General features: G+C 41.4%; 2 protein-coding genes across 3 annotated transcripts in view; both read left to right on the top strand.

Annotated features, from left to right (window-relative positions):
• The first annotated feature begins 4,648 nt into the window (after nucleotides 1–4,648).
• On the top strand, nucleotides 4,649–13,667 carry rbp3 (retinol binding protein 3). 2 transcript variants are annotated; one of them, XM_031297901.2, is made up of 5 exons: nucleotides 4,649–7,389; nucleotides 10,198–10,482; nucleotides 11,281–11,471; nucleotides 11,822–11,964; nucleotides 12,698–13,667. In XM_031297901.2, exons 1-5 carry the CDS (start codon nucleotides 4,684–4,686, stop codon nucleotides 13,021–13,023), a joined length of 3,651 nt encoding a protein of 1,216 aa, XP_031153761.1. In that variant the 5' UTR covers nucleotides 4,649–4,683; the 3' UTR covers nucleotides 13,024–13,667. The 2 variants fall into 2 exon arrangements, with proteins under 2 accessions (XP_031153761.1, XP_031153760.1); XM_031297900.2 differs by lacking the exon at nucleotides 4,649–7,389 and having other exon boundaries at nucleotides 9,190–10,482.
• Nucleotides 13,668–19,786: 6,119 nt separating this feature from the next.
• Nucleotides 19,787–27,552, top strand: part of antxr1c (ANTXR cell adhesion molecule 1c) — a 44,464-nt gene continuing 36,698 nt past the window's right edge. The window contains exon 1 of the mRNA XM_031297902.2: nucleotides 19,787–20,250. Coding sequence (XP_031153762.2) covers nucleotides 20,093–20,250 — 158 coding nt within the window. The 5' untranslated portion in view covers nucleotides 19,787–20,092. The remainder of the gene's footprint in view (nucleotides 20,251–27,552) is intronic.

The following is a 27,552-nucleotide window of genomic DNA, read 5'->3' as shown; positions in this document are numbered from 1 at the left end:
GAATAGATATATTCAAACAAGCACAACCGTACAAACTTAGTATGATGGGCACTCATCTATTTAAAATCTATTATATTTAAAACAAATTAAGTGATCAAAATGCTACATACCACACACACACACACACACACACACACAAAATGAGTACTAGGGCAAAGAAAATAGAAAATAATAGAACACATGGCAATAAAACTAGTGTTTTATATTGTGGCCTGGCTCAAGGGAGGCAACATGAAGGAAAAAACAAAAACAATGTATTAAGTAAAAATAAAGAAAACAAAGTGTAACCAGAGTTGCGTAGCGATACTTTGTTTGAGACAGAGGGAGGCAGGTGGTGAAAAGAGGAAGGGCCTTTTGTAGATGGATCAGGTGCCACTGATTAGATCTAATCAGTGGCACCTGATCCATCCAATCAGTGGCACCTGTTAGTTGATTGAGAGCGTCCTGAATCAAAGAACAAAAGCCAGGTACACAATATGTGTATCAGGCATCTCCATAAATTGGAATTAGCATTACTTTTCAAACTCAAACTCCTCTAGTATGTTTTTACCAGTAAATGAATGCAGTAGCAGTCAGGATTGTTGAGTCCCAGCAGTAAGTTATATCTGCCTCCCACTGCTGGTTAGATGCAGATGATAGTGAAAACAGCTGTGTGTCATTCTATCCCTTAAGCAGTGACTGGGTCAACAAAGAGTCAAATGACTCTATGGCAGATGGCATTATGTTAAATTGGTGCAGTGATATACTGCATAAGCTCATGTGTCCTATTGGTTTAAAGTATCTACTTATTTATCTACTAAAAAGAGTTATAAAGTTTAATGTTTTGTTGTTACTGTTTTACTTTGTGACTTACTTTTACACGTATAATCCTGAATCCTGTGAATGAAGATATTTTTTTGTTATAATGTAAAATTTGTTAGGTGCAAAAAGTTATGAATATTGTCTGCATGTAGGCTATACTGTATGTTATTCACACCATCCAACACACAGGGCAAATCCTGAATTACCAAACTTTTGCTCGTCTGTAAAGTCACTCAAATCACAGGAACATATTTTTATATATATATATATATATATATATATATATATATATATATATATATACTGTTGTTTGTGTTTGTGGACGGTCAAATCACAGAAACTACTCACAGGCCGACTTGTAAAAACATGTACATATAAATTTAACAAACTAATTCCACTCAATCCAAATCTTTTCATCTTAATGCACAGCGTCAGTTTTGTAAATATTTGAACACATCCTTATCAGAGCTGAAACCTCTGTGACAGGACCAATGAGAGGGCAAGTTCATGTTCACGCTTGCATTTCCTTCCTGGGTAACCCAAAACTGCTCTAGTCTCAAAATAGCACTAATAACGAGGCAGACAATCCCATTTCCATGTCCAGGAAAATAATTGGCTCAGTTGACTTTTGCCTCATAAGATGTTCTCCCAGTCATCAACATCATGTGACAACAGAGCCAATTTAAAATGCCTGGATGAGCAGTATTACATCTTGAGCCTGCGTCAATTGTTTTTTTTCTGTCCACTTGTGAGCAGCACAACAAGCTGTAAACACAAACGTTACAAGTTGATATGGCTAATGTTAGCCCCCAAACAAATGCTTATTTAGACATTGATAAGACACAGAGAAACATTAGCATTTACATTTCTGTTCCCCTGACCAATGTAAGTCCATTATTCACTCACCTTTTACTTCTGTTTTGCTCTCCTCCAACTCCTGAGGGAAAGTGCTATGCTATATCAAAGCCCGTCTACGGAAAGCCTTTTCAATCCCTATTTAGCCCCATTGTACCGAATTTGGTTGCAGTTCCACCAGAGTTCCACTGGGGGTGATCGCAGGCAAGGTCAAAATGAATGTGACTCTATGGAGCTAGACGGCTAAATTTGTCTCTTTCGCCTGATTGCCTTTGAGAAATCTCAGATTTGATTGTAGTTTTTGCAAGTTCAAAATGGATTATAGATCAAAAGTTGAATGAACGAGTACTTATGTCCTTTTGATTTCTTAAAGGTTGAGTCGTTGTTGCCCATAACACGCTAGCATTCTGCTAATGAATGCTGATTGGTCAGTGAAGGACTGATTACGACCAGAGATCCCGCTTGACGGCATCCGAAGCGGAACCAGAATGTCAGAGTGAATATTTCGGCGTGGTCTTTAAAACATTAGCAAACCTCTTTCTAGCACATGTACTGACAGGGAGATCCTTACCTGTCAGCTGTGTTGTCGATGCCTCGAGAGATAAAAGGAAGTGACTCAGAGCTTGCTGTAAAGCAGCATCTCCTGCCGTACGATGTGTATGACGTCATTGACATTTTAAAAGGCTTTTTAGAACAAAAGAGCGACTTCAAAAACACCCAGCAGTGTGTATTTTCTTTGCCTCCCCTTTCGAATGCAACATTCAAATTACTAGACAAAAAAATGATATCCTGAGAAAAGTGGATTTTTAGGGGTATTGTCGGTACACGATCCGTGCTGCCTGCTAGATCCGTTCTGCGCATGCATGATAATCCTGTTGTACGAGGATTTACGACACTGCACGATCTGTTCCACGCTTCCGGTTGTAGTTGTAGCGGTCTGCAGTTAGCCTCCACAGGCAAGCTAACGTTAGTTTAGCTAACAGCTAATTCGGCTAACCGCTAGCTGAGACAGCATGTAATAACTTTAAAAGACCCTCAAAATAAAACCTGAAAATAACCGTTAAAATATATAACAGCTGATACGTCAGTTCTACTTTACTTGTGCTCATTTAAAATACAATCACTCAATACTTGTCTTTATTGTTATTGCTGTAAAGTCTTAATTTAGCTGTAGCCTGCTTTTCCCATTGTTAAGTTTGAGTTATTATTTTAGACTGAATCAAGCTGTCAACTAGCGGTTAGCCAAATTAGCTGTAAAACAGGATTATCATCTGCGCATGCGTGAACATCTTGCGCATGCGCATGACGGATCGTGCAGGCAGTACAGATCATGTACCGACAGGTATAGCTCCATAGAGTCCCATTCATTCTGCACTCACCCGTGAGCGCCCTATAGTGGAAGCAGAGAGAGAGAGAGAGAGAGAGAGAGAGAGAGAGAGAGAGAGAGAGAGAGAGTGGAATTTCTTCCCTTATTAGAAATTCTTTGGCTATATTTACAAGCTAGTTGCTAACTGTGTCGGTCTGCTGTTGTGCTAGGCAGGTAGCGTATGGTGTATTTTGTGGGCGTTTACAATAAAAACACTTGCCTTCTATGTCTGGAAATAACGCTGATGAGAGCAGATCAAAGCGGTAAAGTTGTGGGCCAGGGTATTTTTTATGAATTTATAACGTAGCAGGCTAACTAGCCAATAGCTAGTGTGTAGCTGTTATTGCCTACTGATAAAGTATCCAATAAGATTATTTCAACCAACAGAGCTGTCTTGCCTTCAGAGAATATTTTAGCAGTTTCAATTCCATACTTAAAATGTTTGTTCACTGTATTTCAAGCAAGTTAGCAGTTCCAGGGTTTCAATATCCAAACCACTGCTGTAACCTGTTCTTATATATGACACATGAGGGCAAAGTATGACACAATACATTGTTTGAAAGTCTTGAGTGGCGTCCTGGGGATTGTATTATGTAAGGCGCAGCCAGGGGGTATTAAAAGTTAAGACATTGAGATTAGCTGAACACAGCCTACCATTTGGAAGGAGATGACGTCTGGCTGCATAATTCTGAGCTGCAAAATTTTCTGGATCAGGTTCACACGGGATCCTTTTTGATGCCAGGTTCATGCTCAACTTATACAGATTTATCACTTCAGCAAACAATATAATTTGAATTAAATGAAAGGATGAAAACTTGTCAACTTCGGACTTGCATTTAAGTATTATTCACATGGGCGCTTTCTTTGTTTTACGATCCAACAAATGAAAAGATATACATTTTTTTTTCAAACGGTAGAATAAGCAAATAATTTAGCATTCATCCAGGTAAAAGTCTTTCCAATCAACCTTTTGTTCCTATATCCAGAGTGTGGGTATGTGCTTTTTTACCCAATTCTGATCCTGCATGTGTTTTAAGAAGGCTTTGCCACGTGTCTACAAACTGTGTAATCAGCGACCTAGACATGACCCCTAAAGCTACCAACAGCACCAAAATACACCACCATAAGCTTTCAGAACAGACAAGGGAGAGAGAGTTAGAGAGAGGGAACGTGAGAATTTCTGAGCAGGCTTTCGCATTAATCAGTCCACCCCAAACAAATTTGACCTCTCCCTGGAACCAGTTTTGTATCTAAAAGAAAAGTTGAGGTGGTTTCAATGTAAATAAGATAACATATGGTGAATTTGGATATGACGCAGACTGTAATTCAAGCCTAAATAAGACAACAGTAAGTAAAAAATTATGTCAAGTACATTAAACATGCACTGTGCTTGTTTGGGAAAAATGTAAGAAACTGTGCAAGCTCCTATTTCCCACTATTCATTATCTGTTATTGTCTGCAGGCCGAAGCACCACAGATAATGCGATTAAAGGTTTATTGGGGACAAAAGCTTCTTATGTTGTTGATGTCGTGGTTGTCCAAAAAACCCACAACAGTGACAGTGTTCCCTCCTACAAAAACCACCATCTCTCTACAAAGACAACTGAACAAACGCAGCCCAGTGAAAAAAAAAAAGAGTAGTTCTCTTTCCATCAGTGGTGATGAAGACATCGGCGATGGCGCATCACACACCACCACTGCTGTTGATGCTTCTTCTATGTACACTTTCTGTCAACTCATCATTCCAGCCCACTCTGGTGTTAGAAATGGCCAAGATTCTTTTGGAAAACTACTGCTTTCCTGAGAACCTAGTTGGGATGGAGGAGGCTATCCGACAAGCGATCAACAGCGGAGAAATCCTGCAGATTTCAGACAGGAAGACCCTGGCCTCTGTGCTCACAAACGGAGTACAAGGGGCACTTAACGATCCGAGGTTGACTGTGTCGTATGAGCCCAATTTTGTCCCGGTGATGCCACAGATGCTGCCGTCTCTGCCCATAGAGCAGCTGATCTGGCTGGTAAGAAACTCTGTCAAGCTGGATATCCTGGACAACAACGTTGGATATTTGCGGATGGATCGGATCATTGGGGAGGAGACAGCTACAAAGCTTGGCTCCCTGCTGAGGGACAACATCTGGGACAAAGTTGCTCACACATCCTCGCTGATCTTGGACCTGAGGTATAGCACAGCTGGAGAACTGTCTGGAGTTCCCTTTATAATCTCCTATTTCTCAGACTCTGAGCCTCTCATTCATATTGACGCTGTGTATGACAGGCCCTCAAATACAACTAAGGAGCTGTGGACCATGCCGTCAATAATGGGGGAAAGGTATGGGAAGAAGAAAGACTTGATTATTTTGACCAGTAAGCGTACCATGGGGGCTGCTGAGGCAGTGGCATATACATTAAAAAACCTAAAGAGGGCCATCACAGTTGGGGAAAGGTCTGCTGGTGGGTCAGTAAAAGTCCAAAAGATTAGGATCCCTCAGTCGGAGTTCTACATAACAGTTCCTGTGGCAAGATCAGTTAGTCCAATCACAGGCCATAGCTGGGAAGTGAGTGGCGTTTCCCCAACAGTCAACGTCCTTGCCAAGGAAGCTGTCGCAAAAGCCAAGTCCCTTCTGGCTGTAAGGAGTGGCATTCCAAAAGTTTTGCAGAGTATCGCTGACGTAATCAGGAGGTTCTATGTTTTCACTGACAGAGTTCCAGCTCTTCTTCAATATCTGCAATCTACAGATTTTTTCTCTGTCATATCTGAGGAAGACCTAGCAGTCAGACTCAACCAGGACCTCCAGACTGTGTCTGAAGATCCACGACTGATAATCAAATGCATGCAAGACAATGCTGCCATACTAGAGGAGGACCCTGAGCTTTACAACATTCCAGATGATTTGGAATCGTTGAAAAAACTTGTAGATACAACGATTAAAGTGGAAATTCTCCTAAACAATACCGGCTATCTCCGCATAGACAAGTTTGTCAAGTCGTATGCAGGGACTAAATTAGAAGAGCTCATGGCTAAAAAGGTATGGGAGCCCCTCAAAGACACTAATAACCTGATTATTGATCTACGCTATAACACTGGTGGATCCTCTACCTCTCTAGCCCTTATACTGTCCTATCTGCAGGACACTTCCCAGAAGCGTAATTTTTTCACAATATATGACCAAATTCAGAACACAACAACCGAATATGACTCTCTGCCTCAAATTGCTGGCCCGACCTATGGCTCCAAACGTGGAGTTTACGTGTTGACCAGCTACAACACAGCAAGCACTGGCGAAGAGTTTGCTTACCTGGTACAGTCACTTCATCGGGGCACAGTCATTGGGGAAATTACATCTGGTACCCTGATGCACTCAAAGACGTTTCAAATAGAGGGAATGGCTATTGCCATCACTGTCCCTTTCATAAACTTTGTAGACAACAATGGTGAATGCTGGCTGGGAGGTGGTGTGGTCCCCGATGCCATTGGGCTAGCCGAGGAAGCTGTGGAGCACGTTTATGAGATTGCAGATTTTCATCAAGGGCTCAAGTTCCTCATAGAGAGAACTGGGAAACTGTTAGAAAAACACTACACAAATCATGAAGTTGCACTAATGGCCAGCAAGGTACTGTTGAGCAAATGGGCTGAGGGATTATACCGGTCAGTGGTTGACTTTGAATCTTTGGCATCTCAGTTGACAGCAGACCTCCAAGAGACTTCAGGCGATCACCGCCTCCGTGTCTTCCATTGCGATGTCGAGCCAGAGTCCCTTCATGACGTCCCAAAAATCCCTACCGCTGAAGAAGTGGGATACATAATCAACGCTTTGTTTAAAATTGAGCTTCTGCCAGGTAATGTTGGGTATGTAAGGTTTAACATGATGGCAGATGTGGAGGTGGTAAAAGCCATTGGGCCTCAGCTGATAAAATTAGTGTGGAGCAAGATAGTAAACACAGATGCCCTTATAATTGACTTAAGGTACAACACTGGTGGATATTCAACAGCAATTCCCCTATTATGCACCTACTTCTTTGATGCTCAACCATTGCGGCATCTTTACACTGTCTTCGACCGCAACACAACCACCATCACAGAAGTCATGACATTGCCTCAAGTCAGAGGTCCAAGGTATGGGTCCTCCAAGGACGTCTACATCCTCACCAGTCAGATGACAGGGTCAGCAGCCGAAGTGTTCACCCGCTCTATGAAGGACCTGAATAGAGCCACAATCATTGGAGAGCCAACGATCGGAGGGTCTCTATCGAGTGGAACCTATCAGATCGGGGACAGCGTCCTGTACACTTCAATCCCTAACCAGGTTGTGTTGAGCGCAATCACTGGGAAAGAGTGGAGCATTTCTGGGGTTGAGCCTCATGTTATTGCCCAGGCAAATGGCGCTCTTACTGTCGCACAGAGACTCATAGCAGCAAGGCACTTGAAGAGAGCGCAAGGAAAATAGTTCCTCATGTTGTAGTCTAGCTTCCTTTTAAAACTATTAGTTCATTTGTTTTGTGTTTAGCTACCACTTCAATATCTAAGTCCAGTTTTTATGTATGGAAATTGTGGCCTGTATGACATTTACATTATCTCCCAGAATCTCAGACCAGCCAGTCTCCACTATGACATTTTACCTTTTGAGGTGTTTAGCTGATGCTTCTATCCAGAAAGTTTTGTACTGAGTGAGTATGGATTCAATGTAATAATAAGAATTATGCATTTTATTTACATAGCACTCAAAGACACTTCACAGAATTTATAAAAAAAAGAAAGAAATCCACACACTAAAAATCCACGCACATTAAAATAAACATTAAAAGCCTTTAAAGGTGAATTTTGACTTGTGATTTGAACATGGACTGATTGGTGCAGTCACGGATGTGTTTGGGGAGAGTTCCCGAGGGAGGGGGCTGTTATGGAGAAGGCTCCGTCACCCCAGGTCAGGCGCTTGGTCCTGGGTGGAATGTATATCGCATTACAAACGGGAAGGTATTAGCTGTGGATAGGATCAAACCTCAAATCTACTTACCTACGCTGGCATTAAAAACAGTAAAGATTATGTACTGTGATGTCTGATAACCCACTGAAATTACAGTAGCCTCAATACAGTGTGAACAGTGAAAAAGTACTGTGAATAAAAAGCCTTCCTATTAATATACTACACCAAACATCAGTGTTTCTTGAAGTAAATTACATTGCACTCTTTTTACTTATTATTATTTAGATGCCATTATACCTTCCCACCTGCTTATTTTCTTTATATTTGTATCATGTGAAATTGCCTTTTTCACTTCTATTTTAATATTTTCTGTTATTTCCTTTTAAATACATTTTAAATGTCTTTAAATGCGTTTTAGGTCAATATTCTGTTGACCCATATTAGTAATGCATTAAAAATGATTTGATCATTATGTACATGTATGTTGATGTATGTCATTATGTTGGATCATTTCTTATTACTTTGCTAAATGTCTTGATTGTTTGCTTATTTTCTTTGCATTGTAGTTTTTAAGTATGCTGTAATAATGTTTCAGCTTTCCTGTTTCTTTACTACAAAACTACCAGCAGAGGGAGGAAGTGTCACACAAACCTAAACTGAATCTTGGTGTTCACTTCAACACCACTGCAAGTGAGACAACGACCATCAACTGCTATTAAATGTGAACCATTTATGAGAAAATAAAATAATTCTGTGGTCATCAGTGGAATTATTTTGTATTGTATTATGTAATTTACTTTCCAGACATTATTGGGAACATTCCTCTTTAAACCGTGAAGAAATTAATGAGCAAAACTGTAAGTTGTGTGTTGAATTATATGGCAATCGTGAGTTTTCACATGCTTTTATTTTAACATTTTCTTGTGTTTTCATGTAAAAAGAAATGGCACGAAAGTCCCACATCAATGACTTCCACTTATCAATACTGACACCAAGGGGCTTAATAAGTGAACCAACCAACCTTTGTTGATGTTTGTCAAGGAACAAAGCTTGCCTTATTTGACCCAGGTAGCTTTAAATAGGTGTTCAAAATTACTTGTGTAAATGTAAGACTATTATTTTTAGCAACACCTCCTTGTTACTACACATTCATGCCTACTTTGTTACTGCCTTACAGAAGCACTTAGGATAATGCGATTTGAGGTTTATTGTGGGGCAAATCCTCTTATGTGTGTGTTAACAGAAACCTTGCAGCCAAAACAGTTCCATTTGACAAAGAACCTCCTCGGCTCAACAACCTCCACTTCCCATCTACTCACTTTTTGTCTGACTAAACTGACAAAAATGGCAAAGGCTATCTTCCTGATAGCACCTCTGCTAGTTTTGGGGAATGTTTTCTTCATCCATGCCTCGTTTGCCCCCGGACTCATCGTAGATATGGCAAAAATCGTCATGGACAATTACTGCTCACCAGAGAAGCTGGTGGGGATGAAGGAGGCAATTGAAGCAGCCAGCAGCAACACAGAGATTCTCAACATCCCAGACGCTGAAACGTTGGCTACTGTCCTCAGTGCTGGAGTCCAGACCACAGTCAGTGACCCACGCTTGATGGTCTCCTATGAGCCAAACTACGTCCCTGTGGTTCCCCCGAAGATGCCACCCTTGCCCCCTGATCAGCTCATTTCCGTCCTCCAGACCTCGATCAAGCTCGACATCCTTGAGGGAAACATTGGCTACCTGAGGATCGATCACATCCTTGGGGAGGAGGTTGCTGAGAAGGTTGGCCATGTGCTCCTAGACCTGGTCTGGAATAAAATCCTGCCAACCTCAGCTCTCATCTTTGACTTGCGCTACACCAGCAGCGGGGACATCTCAGGAGTCTCCTACATTGTGTCTTACTTCACCGAAGCCGAGCCTACGATTCACATCGACAGCATCTACGACCGTCCCTCAAACACTACCACTAAGGTGCTTTCTATGTCCAAACTGCTGGGGGACAGATATGACATTACCAAACCCCTCATTATCCTTACCAGCAAAAACACCAAGGGCATTGCCGAGGATGTTGCCTACTGCCTCCAGAACCTAAAGAGGGCCACCATTGTGGGCGAGAAGACCGCCGGGGGCTCTGTGAAAGTCGATAAAATCAAAGTGGCCGACAGTGACTTCTACATTTCGGTGCCGACCGCAAAGTCCGTCAACCCCATCACCCACTCTTCCTGGGAGGTTACAGGCGTGACCCCTGATGTGGAGGTAAACGCCGAGGATGCCCTCGCTACCGCCATCAAGATCGTCAACCTCCGTGCCCAAGTTCCGGCCATCATTGAAGGATCAGCGACCCTCATTGCAGAAAACTACGCTTTTGAAGATATTGGTTCTGATGTTGCAGAAAAGTTGAAAGGGCTCCTGGCAAACGGCGAGTACAGCACGGTTGTCTCCAAAGAGAGTCTGGAGGTTAAGCTGTCCGCTGACCTGAAGACGATGTCTGGGGACAAGAGCCTGAAGACCACCAGCAACACCCCAGCCCTGCCACCCATGGTGAGACCTTTGTACATAAGATTTCTGGTTGTGAAAGTATCTTTCATTTTCAATTATTAATATTGATTTCTGTTTTCAATAGTTTTTATTTAGTTATTTTAGTTTTTCACTTGCACCTCACTTAAGAAACATGCCCTTGTGTTTAAAAGGATTGATTACATTGTTGTGGTCATGTAGGGTAGATAAACAATGGAATTGTCAAAATGTTTATTTGCTTTAAATCAATCAATTAATCAATCAAACTTTGTTTGTAGAGCACTTAAAAAAACCACAGTAGATCAATGTGCTGTATAATACAATACATAAAATACAATACAAAAAAACAAATTAAGAGAAATTAAACATGAGAAGAAAATATAAGGGTGCAGCAGCTCAGAGATGTAGGGTGGGGTAAGACAATTGAGGGATTTAAAAGCAAATAAAATAATTTGAAAGTGGATCCTAAAATGTACGGGCAGCCAGTGGAAGCTAAAATGGGGGAAATGTGCTTGTGTTTACGTGTGCCAGTTAAAAGACGCACAGTGGCGTTTTGTACCATCTGGAGCTGGGCGACAGAGGACCCACTGACCCCCACATACAATCAAATTAACACAGAGGATTTTGTAGTGCACTGAATAAACATGCTTAGTCTATGGAAGATATATCAATATTATACATTTGGAAACATTTGTAATATGCTGCAATTGAAGTATATTTTCTATGTGAAAAAGTGACTTTTTTCTTATTTATTTTTAGGGATACATATTTGCCATGTTCATATTACAAATTCTTGAGTTGTTGTTTGTTCGTCTCCCACAGGATTATTCTCCAGAGATGTACATTGAGCTGATCAAAGTCTCCTTCCACACTGACATATTTGAGAACAACGTCGGCTACCTGCGCTTTGACATGTTCGGAGACTTTGAGGAGGTCAAGGCCATTGCCCAGATTATTGTTGAGCACGTCTGGAACAAAGTTGTCAACACTGACGCTATGATTGTTGACCTCAGGTGGGTAATCCTGCTGACGAAGCAAGTCAAAGCTTCTATTCAAAATGCAGTGTGTCCATTTTGGTAAACAAATCATCCGCTAAAGCTGCTAATGCTCATTAGTCCATGACTAAATATAGAGGACTTAGTTCGCAAAAAGGTTTTTTGAGGATTTATTTATTTACCTACTGGTAATCTATACACCGTTTTCAAATATGGACCACCAACAAATCTAGAGGATGAACCAATTTAAAGATAACCTCTTACTTAAAAAAACATCTTGACAAACCATGCATGTTTTATCAATGCGTGCATTAATGAAAAGTTCACAAAGGACAATTTCTAAAATTGTTCTTCCACTGTTTTTGCAGAAACAACATTGGTGGCCCTACAACAGCCATCGCAGGCTTCTGCTCTTATTTCTTTGATGCCGACAAGCAGATTGTGCTGGACAAGCTGTACGACAGACCGTCCGGCACCATCACAGAGCTCCAGACCCTGCCTGAACTCACTGGTAATTTAAAAAAGAATATTATTCAAGTCATTATATTTTACTCATTGGGGATAGCGTGTGCATAGGTACCTGTTAGCAACCGAGTTAGCTCATAGCTGATAGAAGTTTCCTTGGGAGTTGATGGAGACCAAAAACAAAGCTAAAAAGAATGTTTTATTGGCCTTAAATTCGCCAGGTGGCCAGAAACACGACTTCAGATGAATGCTAACATTGCTCCGTATCTGCCCGATGTGTAAAATTAGCAACTGTTTGCAAAAAAGTTTGGCTTGTGTTTCCAATGCACCCAAATGGCCAAAAATCAGTTACATGCAAGTTCAAGAATATAAGAACATAGAAGCATGTGCTTTTTAAGATGAACTGTCCAATTGGCCCAATAAGCCATAAAGCTGTCTGGATGTAATACCTCATTCTTATTCATATAAGTGATGGGTATTTAATGTCGTTCTGGTTTGCCAATTCACTATTCAAAGCAGCTTTGGTTAACAAGAAAGCTTTATTTTCCAATGCTAATCTGTTTTTTGCATTCTTTTGAAAAGGAGGTGTAGTAGTCACCCTTCAACTTTTTTTCTTTACATAAGTCACTTTCATAATCGTACCATGATGTTCATCCATGACTCCTTGCCACTTCCTTCCTTCAATTGAACATTGGCCCTTTTCACTATCCACCCATTCTCTACCCCTTCCACCTCACAGTTTTAACCCTGTTCTGCCTCCATCTTATCCTCTTCCTAAGGCACAAGGTACGGCTCCAAGAAGAGCTTGATCATCCTGACCAGCGGAGCGACTGCCGGCGCCGCAGAGGAGTTTGTTTACATCATGAAGAAGCTCGGCCGCGCTATGATCATCGGAGAGACGACCGCCGGGGCCTCCCACCCACCAGTGACCTTCCGTGTTGGTGAGACCGACATTTTCCTCAGCATCCCCACCATCCACTCCGACACCGCCGCCGGGCCAGCCTGGGAGGGAGCTGGCATCGCACCTCACATACCCGTCCCAGCTGACGCCGCCCTCGAGACAGCCAAGGGCATCTTCAACAAGCACTTTGCAGGCCAGAAGTAAACCACGTTCTGAACTAAGCCTCGGGGGCAGTTTAACATGTCACTTTTGCTTTGCCAGCCAAATAGTTTCGATTTAGAGAAGATTTAGAATTCAGACTTGTTTAAGAAATGAAGAGTAAGTACTAGTAAGAAGCTTGAGTACAAATTGTAATCTAAAACCTTTTTAGCCTGTTTGTAACGCAGAGCAAAGGTTCAACAGTAGGATTACTCTAGCTGCTGAAGGTTTTGAGAATGAATGGTGCTGAGAAGTCGATTATTTTATGGCATGGGTATGAATTCTTTTGTGTCAAAGATCAGTTTTAACATCGAAACAACTTTACTTCAAATTTAGATTTTTGAGAAGTCACATGCAAAAGAGAGAAAACTAATGAAGTAAACACACACAAATGGTTTCAAACTATGTTTGCTATTCATGCATTATGTTGGAGTTTGGGAATTTTATGTTGGAGTTTTGGAATTTTATGTTGGAGTTTTGGAATTGGGACCTCTGTGTAGTAATCCACTTGTTGCTCTGCTCAGAAACCCATCATGCAATGTCCTCGTTGTGTATGGAAATTACAGTATGTCCATAATGCCAAGTGGGCCTGTTTCGGTTGTATCAATTCCAGTGGTGAGACACAATAAAAAGACAACTGAAATACAAAAGAACGTTTGTTGGTCATGTTTTACATCAACAGAGGCAACAGAAATGTCTGTTTATAATAAACAGATTTGATCAAGATTGAACGTGAACTGTACCACAAGCAGAAACTGCTTAAGGGAGCGTTCTCGTGTCAGTGACAGTACAATTGTGAAGATTACACTGTGTTTAAGGGCTATTATATAAAGGCGTGCATGGACATGTTTGGTCTTTGGTGGGTGACAGTTTTGGTGGTATCAGTGGTTTAGGTCCTGAGTTATGGGACCATGTTGATCAGAACTTGGATTTATGCAATGCATCTCTCCTTGTTCTTATACAAGGTTAATGTTTACATGTACCCTGTCTTGTTTAAAAAAAATTACATTACATTACATTTTGACCATGTGTTAAGGACCAGCCATGTGGTCTTGGTATGAAAGAAAAAAAGGAAGCATACATAATAACCCATTTTATTGTTGTGCATACTGAATGCCAAAAATGAACCAATCTTTTGTATTAAAAAAGTGTTTTACGAGTGTTCTAAAGTGTTCTATTGTAATCTGAACCTATGAATTCTCAGGTTTTGCAGGACTTGTGTTAACTTTGTGTGGAACTACGGATGGAAATTAGCCCTTGGCTACAATCCGGCATGTTTACATGCATGTATTCCATGTTTCCACTGTCCCAATCAAATAAATAAAAAAAAAAAAAAATCCACTCATCTCATAAAAAAAAAAACATGCACCCAGATAGTTAGGTGGCTAAGATTGCTTGCCTTGAGGCCCACATCCACCACAAAATCATTTCTCCTGGCTCTTTGAAGAGGACTGGACCCTCTATACTTCATAAAACAAAGAAAAGAACAGAAAAACACTTTTGGTGTAAATCTTGTTTAGCTTTAAGTTACGAATATGTAAGTAAAACATTTTGAAATCAGTATTTGGCTATGTTATTGGAATTTGGTTGTGTTTGTGCAACGTGACATCATGACTTCGCGTAAACATACACGCCACTTTCTGTACGCATTTTGAGCTATCCGCGTGTATGTCTACGCCATGTACAGCGGACGGGTTGGGTTTAGGAAAAGAAGAAAGCGACAGTTGGGTTTAGGAAATGTGACACGTGGGACACGATCCCCGGTCTCTGGTCTCCTGGGTGAAAGTCCTGTGTTGTTTGACCCATCCACCACCCCGACCAACCTCCCTATGTGGGTTTTCGGGCTTTCATACTACTCACTACCGTTCTTTTCTAGGGAGAACTTGGCGTAAATTGACACGCAATCGCAAGGTCAAGTCAATAGAGGCCAAACGGCGTTGATAAACACGCTAAAAAGCAATTATGCGTCTTGAGAACACGCCATACATACACCACTTATTGTGTCTCTTTATAAAGGGGAATTTCAGTGTTTTTTTAACCTGAATCTGGAAAGAGAGTTTGTTGTGTTGGAGTACAGAAACAGTAGCTTTGTGATGTGACTATTATTTCTAGTCATAGTTCCATTATCTTTATTGTTACAATAGTTGCCACTGGTCATCACATCCCCAACCAGCACCGGCAGATGCCCGCCCACCAAGAGCCTGGGTCTGTCCAAGGTTTCTGCCTAAAAGGAAGTTTTTCCTCGCCACTGTCGCACTAAATGCTTGCTCTTGGGGGAATTACTGGAATTGTTGGGTCTTTGTAAATTACAGAGTGTGGTCTAGACCTACTCTATCTGTAAAGTGTCTTGAGATAACTCTTATTATGATTTGATACTAGAAATAAAACTGAATTGACTGTCTAAAAGATTTTCAATTGCACATTTCTGGATTGTGACAACGAACTGTCGTGTTACACTTTGCGCAGCTTTCATAGACATTATCATTGGATACAGACAGGCTGAAGTTGTGGCTAGTTGTGCTACAGCTACAGATGAATCCTAAAACTCCAGTCCAAACACTGCCAAAGAGGAGAAGAAATCGTATATCATAGCACATTATTCTTAAGAAAAATGCTGTTCCAAGAGTGGAGAGCTGCAGACAGAGCCGAGGTTAGCTGATTGGTGATCAGTGATCAGTGTTGATCAGTACTTACACACGAAAGCACGGTGGCATAACGACAACTTCTCTATCCCTCCATAATGTAGTCAGACACTTATAACAACAATCTGAGCCTGTCAGTCGCAAAAAAATAAGCACTTTTAGTGGACGTACAGCTCGGTTCACAGCTGCCGGTTGCAGTGTTCTCGCCCACTTTGAAGATTATTGTTCCCATTAGTCACTTCTTAGACACCTAAGTCCATGGGGAAATTAGGGACCAGGGTGAAAAAAAAAAAAAATTCCCCTTTAACAGAATGCAGAGGTATTGATTGGGACAAATTGGATGTTGTAATGCAAAGACAGCCAATGTGACTCAAACAGACTGACTGCGACAAAAAAATTATCTTGTTTTGAATGAACTTGAGAATCCATACAGACATGCCAGGAATGTTTTTTTTTTTCTTCTTTTTTATCAGCATATTTACACTGGACATAAGTGTTTATTAGTGTGTTGTAAGTATGTTTGTATGTGTGTAAGCGGATGTGAAGATATATGAGTGGATGTGAGACAGGAGCACGGCTCTGGTAAGCACTGGACTTTCATTTGTAAAGCACAAAGATCAGAAGGGGAGGGGGGAGTCAGCACACATCAACATGTGTTGAGACTTTAAACAGGAGCTTAGGGTTAAGGGGTAGTGTATGTGTGTGGAAGGGGGTGGGGGGGTCTGAAGCATAAGCCCCACTACGGGATTGACCGTGTGAAGAAGTCACAGCTGCTACTGCCTTTTTAGGAATCTGTTTGGGCCTGGTTTGTGTAGAAGTGGCAGGACAACAGATTAAAGTTCAATCATACAAATATTTCCCAGAGAAAGAGTGGCTCTGGAGGAGGAAACCTTAGCAGCCATAGCTAAGGAACTAGCATTTTTATACCAGATTTCAGTGAAAAAAGGCAAAATATAAATCAAGAAACAAAGAAATAAAACAAGAAATGGCTATTGCTGAAAAAATGCCAAACATAAGGAGTTTGTTTTTTTATGAAAATCTTAAGGATTATAACTTAAAGCAGATACAGATGAATTGTGCATATTCCAAATAGCACATATTGCCCCACAGCAGGCACGGGCCATGTAGAATACCACCATACTGGAATGCTGTGCAAAATGGGTGGGAGGGTGAGAGGAACTGGGGGTTAAAAGGGGCCCAGCAGCTCTTTTTTTTTTACCCTGGGGCCCCTTGGCAGGTTATTCTGCTCATGTTTACAGACATGATAAGGATGGTTCAGAAGACAAACATGTATGTGTCTATAATTGTATTTTCCGGCTTGCACAGCTTGATATAGATTTATATGGGATTGAGAACACAAGTAATCTCTGCAAACGTTACAAATAATAGGCTAACCCAGGTGATATTGTCTAGGGCTGTTACAATACACAAATTATTCAGACTACAATCAAAGTAAACTTGAAGCCAGATTATTTAACTTGTAAAAAAAATAGTTTTATAATCCAATATGTTAGAGCCATTAAACGACTTTGTTTTGTTTCGTTTATATACCACGTTGGTGATGCTAATTAATCTGCAGTTTTATGTTTGAGCACTGGGTGGAGCATGGACCTTTTTCACAGCAGACATGTTGACATGTCATAGTAGGAAAAGCACAGGTGTATTCAAAATCATTAATGATGGCTGCATTCCACTTAGGAGAGGTCCTGGTATTGTGCATGCTGACTCACTGAAATAGCTTACTGGGACACTTGATGGAATTGAGCCATCGTTAAGGTTATCAATTTCAGCTCTGCTTTTCCTACTTTGACAAGTCAAAATGTCTGCTGTGAAAAAGGTCCATTGCCTTTGGGAAGGCATATAGGTAATTAACAGCCAGGGATACACAGGTGTGTGGCTAGGAGAAAAGCAGACAGCTTTTCACCGTGTCAGGTTTACGTGTCATTAGCTATGTTTCCATCCACACGTTTTTATCCGAATTAAGTGATATCGAATGAAAAATGCCTTATGGAAACAGTAAAATTTGATTGAATTTCATGAATATCGACTCAGGAAATACGTTCGGTCTCATTGGATTTTATCTTGATCTATATACGGCTTATGCGATAAACGCTGATGGAAACGTTATTTGCCGAATAAATAATTAACTTTTTAATTAACTAATTAAGATTAACAACGAGCAGACTCCTAATGTAGGAGTTGGTAAACGACTCTACACAATATATCCCTCCATCCTCCGAAATTCAACCAATATTAGGCAAGGCAAGGCTATAGCACATTTCAGCAACAGGCCAATTCAAAGTGCTTTACATAAATCATTAAAGAGCAGTTAAAAACAATAAAAAATATAAAAACCGATCAAATACGAGAATGAAAGTTACAGTGCAGTATGAGAAATGAGCAATTATTTAAAGAAAGGCAGCATCAAAAAGAAAGGTATTCAGCCTTGATTTAAAAGAACTGAGAGTTGCGGCGGACCTGCAGTTTTTTGGGAGTTTGTTCCAGATTTCATCAATTTGGGTTCTAATCTGCGCCATGAAATTACCAACTTCATCTCTGGCCCTGACACACCAACCCGATAATCGGCCGTCGGACAGTCTGGCGAGATCGGTGACTGGAGTCTGTTCGGTGTGTTCCGTCGGAGGAGCCGTCGGCCTTCATTTTGGCCGACCTGACATGCTGGGTCGGAGGGCGGGCAGTCGGACTCAATGACCAATCTGATTGGTGGTGTGCTAACCCAGAAATGGCGAGCGGGATGAGTGACGAACGCCTCTCAAAATCTGACGAAAATCTTTTAAACTGACCTTTGTCGTTTTGAAATGAAGACAGATTCAGCAACTGCATGGCCTATTTCTTGCTTAAAATATTTTCAGAAACACGTTTCAGTGAACTGTTTTCGTAAAATACGAAATCGTATTTCGAACAAGCCGCCATTATCGCTCAGCTGGAGAAGCCAGACCCAAGTGACTGCCTTTTCTGCCGACGGTCAGCCGTCGGGTTGGTGTGTCAGGGCCTTCAGGCGGGAGTCTTGCACAACCACCTCCAATTGGCCAAAACTACGTTTCTGTTAACCCTTTCCTTGACTGGGTTACAGGTGCATAGCATTGGCGACAGCGACACAGGATATTAAACCTGTTTCAAACCCTTTAAACCTGTAATTGTTTGTCCTCTGTCACTAACAGACAAGTTTGCAAACTCTCACTTGAAGCACCAAAATGGATTTTTTTTTTAAAAAGGGATGCCATTAAAAAGAGGGGGGCTCTTGGGGGGCCCATTTTAGGGGGGCTTGAGCCCCCCTAAAATGGGTCTAAAATCGCCCATGGTCCCAGACGACCTGAGAGGTCTGGGTGGTTCATAGTGTAGCATCAGATCAGAAATGTATTTTGGCTCCATTATAGGTCAAAATGATCACATCCATATGTCTGATGAACAACAACAAACATTTTGTGTAAGTTTGTTGTATCTTGTAAATATAGCTATTTTCCATACTCTCATTCCAGCCTCTGGTTTATGATGGTGTAATTACAGAGGACGTTGCTGTTCATGGCCCCTGCTGCTGTAATTAACTGGTACAGCAGCACAGAGAAAGCAAACAAACATGTAGTGGTTAATGAGGACAAAATGCTGGGAAAACTACATAAATGCACACATTGGTTTAAGGCATGGAAGGTGGTAGGACTAACTTATTACAATAGGCTTCCGTAGTCAAGAGTGACAGTTCATATCTCATAATTATCAATCATCCCACTCTGCTCTGCGCCGAATCCCCGCGAAATGCTGCCAGTCTGCCACGTGAGGGAGGCGCAAAATGAGATCTTGACCCCATTTTTCCTCTTTTCTTCCTCCTCCTTAGTTTGAAATATGAAACCTGGTCCATTTCAGCCAAGTCTGTCCCCCCGGGCTCCCAGTTCCTCCAGCGCCAACGCTGCTCTGCATTTTACCCAGCTTCATTTGGCTTTTTCAGTCCAGTTTTGACACTTTGACAGGAAACTTTTTCTCCCCCCTTATTTTTTTAACGAACCACCCATTCCATCATTCTATCCATTTCTCCCCTGGACGCGGGTTTGGATTTGTATCTGCGAAGGCTGTTTTTAAAAAAAAAAAAAAAAAAAAAAAACAAAGCTTTTGGATTCTGAAATATCCGAAACTTTAATTTTTTTTTTTTTTTTTATCATTCCAATTGAGAAGAAGCATCTCTCCGACTGGCTCTTTTACCGGGATGCGGGCGGCCATGATTGTAAACTGAGCTCAAGATAAAAGAGACGTGGAAGCATCGCCTGCATCCTTTCTTTTGTCTTTGTTGCATCTCAGCCTCTCTAATTGTATAAGTCTCTGGGATGTAAGAAGACGCTCAAGCATTGCGCTTTGTTTGTTTTTTTCTTCTTCTTTTTTATCCACAAGGATTTAACTTTTTATCCCGAGGGGGAAAAACTATGGCGAGACTACTGTTGAACATGCGTCTTGTTTTGGTTTTATTCGGATTATTTTTGCTCTCTTCTCCATCCGCAAGAGCCGAGCCGGAGCAGCAGGACGAAGAGGAGGAGGAGAGTTCCTGTCAGGGCGCTTTTGACCTGTATTTTGTGCTTGATAAGTAAGTGGAAACAGCATGGAACTGTTATATAAACACAGTTTAAAAAACAAAAAACAAAAAAAAGGAATATCGTTGGGATACTAGCCTACAGCAGTTTCCCGGGGGAAAGAAGCTAGCAAAACACACACGCACAAAAAACAAGCTAACATCTGCATTTATATTCATGTCACTTAACGTTAGCCTACTTTACGTTATTTCAGCCAGGTGTGTGTCATGCTGTAATTGAGATCAAACAAAGGCAGCTTATTTTTCCAAACATTCGGTGAATGCCACGTTTTAGCTTGTGACATTGTTGTTTAAAAAGAGTTAAAAGAAAAGTTTTGGCTAAGTTTGTGTGCGTCTTTGCGTGCGCGTGTGCGCGCGTTTGATGACGCTGGAAAGAAGGCTGACTTGCAGAGTAGCCTACAGTTTGCTGAATAAGCAAAACGAAGGGTGACGATTTGGATGCAACAAGAATGATATCTCTCTCTCTCTCTCTCTCTCTCTCTCTCTCTCTCTCTCTCTCTCTCTCTCTCTCTCTTTCTTTGCAAGTTAAAACCCACAGCTTCTATGTCCACATTATTTTGTCAGAAAAAAAACACTCCAAGGCAAAGAGGCTGCTCTTTCATTCCCACCCATGCCAAGGGACTTTTTTTTTTGCTCTTTGCTCGGTGACTTCTTACTCTTTCATTTCCACTCTCTGTACGCCCACATAGGAAAAATGCTGTGGTTGTGTGACATCTTAGTGCTGGACTTCAGCGGGGCGATGAAATGTCAGAGAAAAGCAGGAGAAACGTCTAGAGTGCCTGCTTCTCTTATAATGCCTTTACTGTGAGCTTTATACTGTATGTACATTCAAGTGCAGTAACTTATCATTTCTGACATCCTCTGTGCCATATTGCAACTTGATATGGACTAAAACTCACAGATTAAAGATCTAGATATCTCATTGTTGCATTCATCTTAGAGATTTAAGTATGACTGTAATTACTGCAAACAAACAAACTATCGTCATTGTAAGCAACTGGGGGCAACTATACTGGAGAATCTGCTTACAGCAAAATAGGAACCTTTATTGCATTCAATAAGAAACTTTACAGCAGCTTTACTATTCCATCTTGACATTACCTAACCTGGCTTTAAAGCCTATTATGGTATCGGCTCATATCCCTCCCCTTTGCATTAATAGGAACGGGGAGGGGAAACAAGATAGGGCAGGAAGCAACAACGTTTATAGAAAATGTGGTCTTGATTTGGAGAACAAAATGTTGCACGCAGGGGTGGGGTGTTCATCTATGAGGTTGTGATAGAGAGAAATTAAAAGTCTCATGCAGATTAGCATCACTGGTGACTGTTATATCTAACACTGGCTCTAACCCAGCGACAGTTAGAGTGCCTTGCTGTACCCACTGAACTCCACAGCACCTTTTGACATTTTGTTTTCCTGGCTTTTGATTCCTGAATAGAAAACATGGGACTGCTCCCCAGATGTGGAGGGCTGCATTTGGCCTGCGCTGTTGCGGTAAACACTGACACATGCTGCAAATAAAGAAACAGCTTCTTCTTTTTTTTTTTTTTTTCAATGTCAGATGCTATTGTTAGCTGGTCTGCATGTTTTGGTGCTCACTCCGGGGGGTGAGTAACAAGGTTTAGACGTTGGTTATGGACTTCAAATGAGAGGAAGCTCATTAGAGACCTGCCTCAGCCCCCCCCTCAACCCCGTCCCTCAGGCAGGAGACACACGGTCTGAACTCTCTGCCCTGGTTGATCCATATGGAAAGTAAGGTGTGTGAGAAGGGGTTTCAGTTAGGGATCGACCGATACTGGTTTTTCAGGGCGGATACCAATACCGATTATTAGTAGTTAATGAAACCGATAATCGATATTTGGAACTGATATGCATTTACAGTGGAAATTAAGATTTTTGAATGTTACAAAATTTGTTTAAATGCTTTAAAGTGCACCTATTTTGCTTTTTCCCTTTCCTTTATTGTGTTATATATCTTTTTTGTGCACGTTATAGGTTTACAAAGTGAAAAAGCCCAAACTCCACCCCAAAGGGACTTACCATCTCCAACAGAAAACACTGTTCACAAACTGCTCCAAACAGCTCTATTGTAGTCCAGCCTTTACTTCCGTGACGACCGTGCACCACTTTGTAACACACGTTATAATTCTCGCCTAGCTGCTAGCGTGGCACGCCCTCATACTCTGCAACTGACTAGCTAGCTGTACTTACTGCACATGTGCGACTCCCAAAAAAGATGGAACAGAAGTGAGATGCCTCACTCTGTAGCTAAAACAGAGAGCTCAACACACAGGGTGAAAAGAGGAGCTGCAGCAATGTGTAGTACAACAAAAATATGGTGTTTTTTTGAAAATTAAACCACATAAACCTATTCAGGTACAACCTCTAATTACAATTATGAACCTGAAAATGAGCATAATATGAGCACTTTAAGCAATTATTTAATGAATTAGAAACTTTCAACTTTTTAACATAATACACAGTTAAAGAAGTCAGATAGTGTTGTGGGCGGGACGTTAAGTCAGACTCAGGGGCCATCCACACGGAAACGCTTTTTGGTGCAAACGCACATGTTTTGCGTCGTTTTGGCCGATCGTCCAAACGGTTCCTGCAAACGCACTGCCTGGAGTCGCACTTTTTTGATCCCAGGGTGAAAAAAAAAATCGAAAACGGCGCCATCGCGTCTTCGTTTGGACGGTGAAGCCACATACTTGCGTATCGATGATGTCATCGCCACACCCCTCGGGCCTCTAGCCTTCGCCCTCTTATCCCCGCGACGACGTCTCATAACGACAACAACAATGGCGGACTACATGCTTGTGTAGTTTCTGGTTTCCTTGCACTAGCCTTGTGTTTGGTGTCTTCTTCTACTGTCTGTTTGTACACAGCGCGCAAGCTTTATGCGCATGCTCTGCCTCTTCTTCTCCGTTTTTGGTGAATTTCTGTAGCAGAAACAGCGCCACCTATAGGCCTGGAATATGAAATAGCGTGTTGAGTCATTTACAAATGGATCCGTTTGGAACGCATATATAATCTTGAAACGATGCCAGGGAAGACGGGGGGGGGGGGGGGATCGTTTTGGTATGTGTGGACGTGGCCTCAGTGGTGAGTGAAACCGAAGCAGAGGGACAGACACAGAGCTGTGGCCGAGCCAAAGTAGACCACTTTTTAATTCATTAACTTCATCGGTTATCAGGAAAATAAAAAGCAGATATACAGATAATCTGTAAACTGCCAAAAAGTGGACCAATAATTGGCCAGGGGCGATGATCGGTCTATCCCTAGCTTCAATATGTAGAATAGCAGAAAATGCAGGGTACTGAAATGCTCACAGTCATTCCTTCATCAAAGTAAGACACAAATAACTACTATGTGGATCCAACCCTGCGTGGATGGGTTGCTATGTTGTAAATCACCAAAGGGTGTTGAAGTCAAAGGTGTAATTATACGCCCCAATAATCAAAACTGGCCAGTGCAACCCACCCCAAAAAAACAATTATAATTCCTTAACATAAATAAAGACCGTAAATTGATGCAGAAAAGTCACAAATTGTTGCAGAAAAATTCACCAGAAACTGAAGTGTTTGACATTAAAAATTTCAATTTAGCCCCACCCAATGTTGAACCCAAAGTTACACACCTTGGTTGGAGTAGTCTTTTAAGTCAGGTAAATCAGGACAGGCAGGAAGTTATTGTACAATGAGTAACAACAAAATAGATTGAGCACTGTGGTTGAGCAGAGGGAAAAACAAGGCTGAGGGTTTTACTATGGCCACAGAAGATGTCACTTATTAGCTGCTGATCTCTGATTGAAACTGTTTTAATCAGTAAAAGCTGCTGTAGTGTCAGCCCCAGTCTCCTAGGAAGTACATCGACAGTGGACAATTCTATAAATTAAATCATAAACATTTAGTGCCCACTTCTGTTCAGGAATCAAAAGCCAGGAAAAAAAATGTCAGAATTGCTGTGGAGTTCAGTGGGTACAGCAAGGCACTTTAACTGTCACTGGGGGTCCTTTAGATAAAGCCATCCACCCAGGCAGTAGTGTTCCTTTTATGTAGCGAGGTGAAAAGTAACGCCTAACCAGCTGTGTGTTGATAATGTAGGAATAATCAGCACACTAGCACACCTCTGTGAGGCTGTACTTAGGCACAGTGGTGCTTTGAGCTAAACGCTAACGTCAGCGTGCTAGCGTGCTCGTAAAGTGCAGCTGAAACTGTTGGGAATGTTATTTAGTTTAGTTGAGATATATCCCTAGATTCACGCTGCTAGTGCTTAACATTAAAAACATCATTATTGAACATTAACTGGGGCTTTGCTTTTTATCCAACATCAACATCATGTCTGCAGATAAGGTTGGTAGTGTTAAATTGGCAAAGCTGATGGAGTTGGGATTGGTCCGTTTGATGAAGTATGAGAAACACACTTTGGGCACTGTGTTGCAGGGTCATGAGTTTCACATTAATGAGAAACGATAACTGCTGCGTTGGCTCATAAAGTCGACTCCAAAGGCATTTATTGCCGACCTGGGCAGATGATGTCATGTCATTGCTCGTACGTGTAGGACAGTGCTGTCTGAGACATATCGGTGGTTGCAGCCTGAAGGGTAGACGAGTTGGCTAATGCCATATGGTTGGACTGGGTTTGGAAAACTTTTGGTTTTCGTGAGACACACGATCCTCAACTACTAAATGCACTGCAGAGCTGTATGTGATATCCTAAAGGAAAGTACAGGTGTGACAACACCCACTAGGCGTCAAAGGGGTGAGGGGCAGCAACACAACAACCAGGACTCAAAGGCTGCAACCAAATAAATGTAGGCTAGATGTTCCCTTCAAGTCCCAGCAGCATACAGGTGTTAAACTGCAACTTTAATACACGGGAATGAATAACTAAGAGGACACAGGAGTATGATACAGATGCTGGAGTAAATGGGAGAGTGCTAACACATATGATGGTCAGATATGAGGAAAAGCACCTCACCTCCACCTGCAGGTTGTCAGCAGTGTGTCTGCCTGACATTATACTCTGCGTGTAGAACGGCCGATTTAACCCACCAGTCCTCATCGATATAATAGTTTCATGTGTCACGTAGCTCTCCACGAGCAGAAAAAAAGAAACGCTTAAACGCAACTTGCTGGTTCAAAGTTAGGACTTTAAAAAAAAAAAAAAGAATTATTCATTTTATTTGTTAGGGTCCATGTACAATTTTTAACATAAATGTTGCCATTTGATGCCTTGTACCAGAGTTAGCCTTAGGCTAATTTACATCTGCAAGACTAGCAAGTTAATTAGCAGTTATGAAATAGATCGTATGGCCAATTTACATTGTTATCATGCAAAAGACGATATTTTTTTTTTTACACTTTATATGTTTTATTAATATTGGTTTAACAGATAAGCCTAATATTAATTGGTCAAAAATCGTATTGATTATTATCCATAACGTTTTGTTATGTAGGCCTAAGTTACAAAAAAAAAAAAAATGCAATTTAATATTTGTGTATTTTCATCTACCCGCCAACTTGGCCGGTGAGCCAAAAAAGTTAATTTCGGACACTGCCTTTAAGCCCTATACTGCTGCATATGTAGCAACGAGGATGTATATTTGCTGATTCAGAGCGGGCGGGCCACATCTTGCTGTTTTTATATGGAACACAGAGCCAGAGGAATGGTTTTGGGTGTGTTCTTATGGGAGATTTCACCTTTGGGCCAAATGCTGATGTTCACCTCTTGATGAAGACTGCAATTAACCTAACCATCTTGTTTATGTTGATTGAACACAAATTAGAAGCTGTTCTTTCAAAGCACTGCTATCACTGATGCATTTTTGGACAAGAATATCACCGAAGGAAGGTGAAAGAAAAGAATTATCAAATGCCATGTCACAAGCAAGCAAACAGACAAATGTTCAAGGTGTCTTCCCGCTCTTTCCCTTTATGTCAATGTCTACCTGCTTTTCTGCCATTCTTTTCCACATGCTTTTTCCATGTATCTGTCTCTCTTATTTCCACCAGACTCCCATTACTGCTTCAAACCATACTCCTCATTGCCCTACTTGGTGTTGCTGCAGTATCATTGTTTGGAAGATGTGAGATATACTATTTTCATTCATTATAATCCCTCTCTGGTAGTCCCAGGCCAAATAACATTTCTGTCTTGTCTTTATTCTTCAGAACACTATTGCAAAATGTTGCTGTTGGTATTGATGTAGTCACAAGTTGGCGCACCGGTTGGGCGTTGTGCCATGCTGCCTGAATCCTGGCAGGTCAGCGGAAAAACAAAACTGCAGCTGCTGTCCATAAATATTTTGGATATGTCTAGCAGTGGAATACGTTTTAGCTGTGGAATGACACACACTCTGTGTTTTCCGCAGGAAGAAATGTCTTGTTAAATGATATCAAGCTGTCTGAAGTCCCCCAGGGACCAAAACAAGACAATAGGTTTTAAAGGGAATGAATGCCACTCTACCTCTTATCCTGAACCCTGTAATATTTAATACGTGACTCTGACTTAGTCTACAGAAAAAAAAGTGCATTACATAGTACATTTTAGATGGTCAGATAAGTCAGAAAAAAGAAAAGTCTGTACATTTTGACACCCATCTCACATGCCTCTACGGCAGTTATCCAATAGTTTTTGGGATAAAAAAACAATTCCTCCTGGTTTTGGAATAGACGTGCAGCATTAGCTCAGCAATCATCCAGTAAAGACTTTGACTTCTGCAATGGCTGTAAAAGTAGGTTAGTGGTTTTAAACAAACAAATCCTTGTGCCCAGTCAGTTAAATTGGAGCACCACCATTGGCTGCAGGCTGGGGTGGTGTGGTGTAGGCCCAACTGGAATGGCAGACAGCCTCCTAAGTGGAGTTAGGATTTTTTTTGTTTTTATACTTTTCCTTCTTCAACACTTTGAACCGTGAGAACGAAGCTGAGAGCCGCAAAGACTTCAGACTGATGGAGCTTTTTCCCACACGTCGTCATCCAGTTGAACCTCTGGGACAGAAGTGCCTGCTGGGTAGTTAAAAATGGACTTGGTTGAATAATTGCAGAAATCAAAACATGCTTCAGCTGTAATATCCTTTGCTACAGTTACAGGATTGCAGGCATAGTCAACAATGTCCTAAATCTCAAAATGGCCACTTTAGGGCCCTTAGCCTCAGCTGTTTTTGAAACATCAACTGTTTTCTCCCTTGAAGGCACCGTAAAGCAGTATTAATTAATATGCTTGGCCATGTGGGAGCGGCAGAAGACGCACACAGTGATATATTATGGACGTGAATTAATATGAATTGTT

This window comes from Sander lucioperca, chromosome 22 (genome assembly GCF_008315115.2).
Source record: "Sander lucioperca isolate FBNREF2018 chromosome 22, SLUC_FBN_1.2, whole genome shotgun sequence".
Lineage (NCBI taxonomy): Eukaryota > Metazoa > Chordata > Actinopteri > Perciformes > Percidae > Sander > Sander lucioperca.
This window is presented reverse-complemented; position numbering and strand designations above follow the sequence as displayed.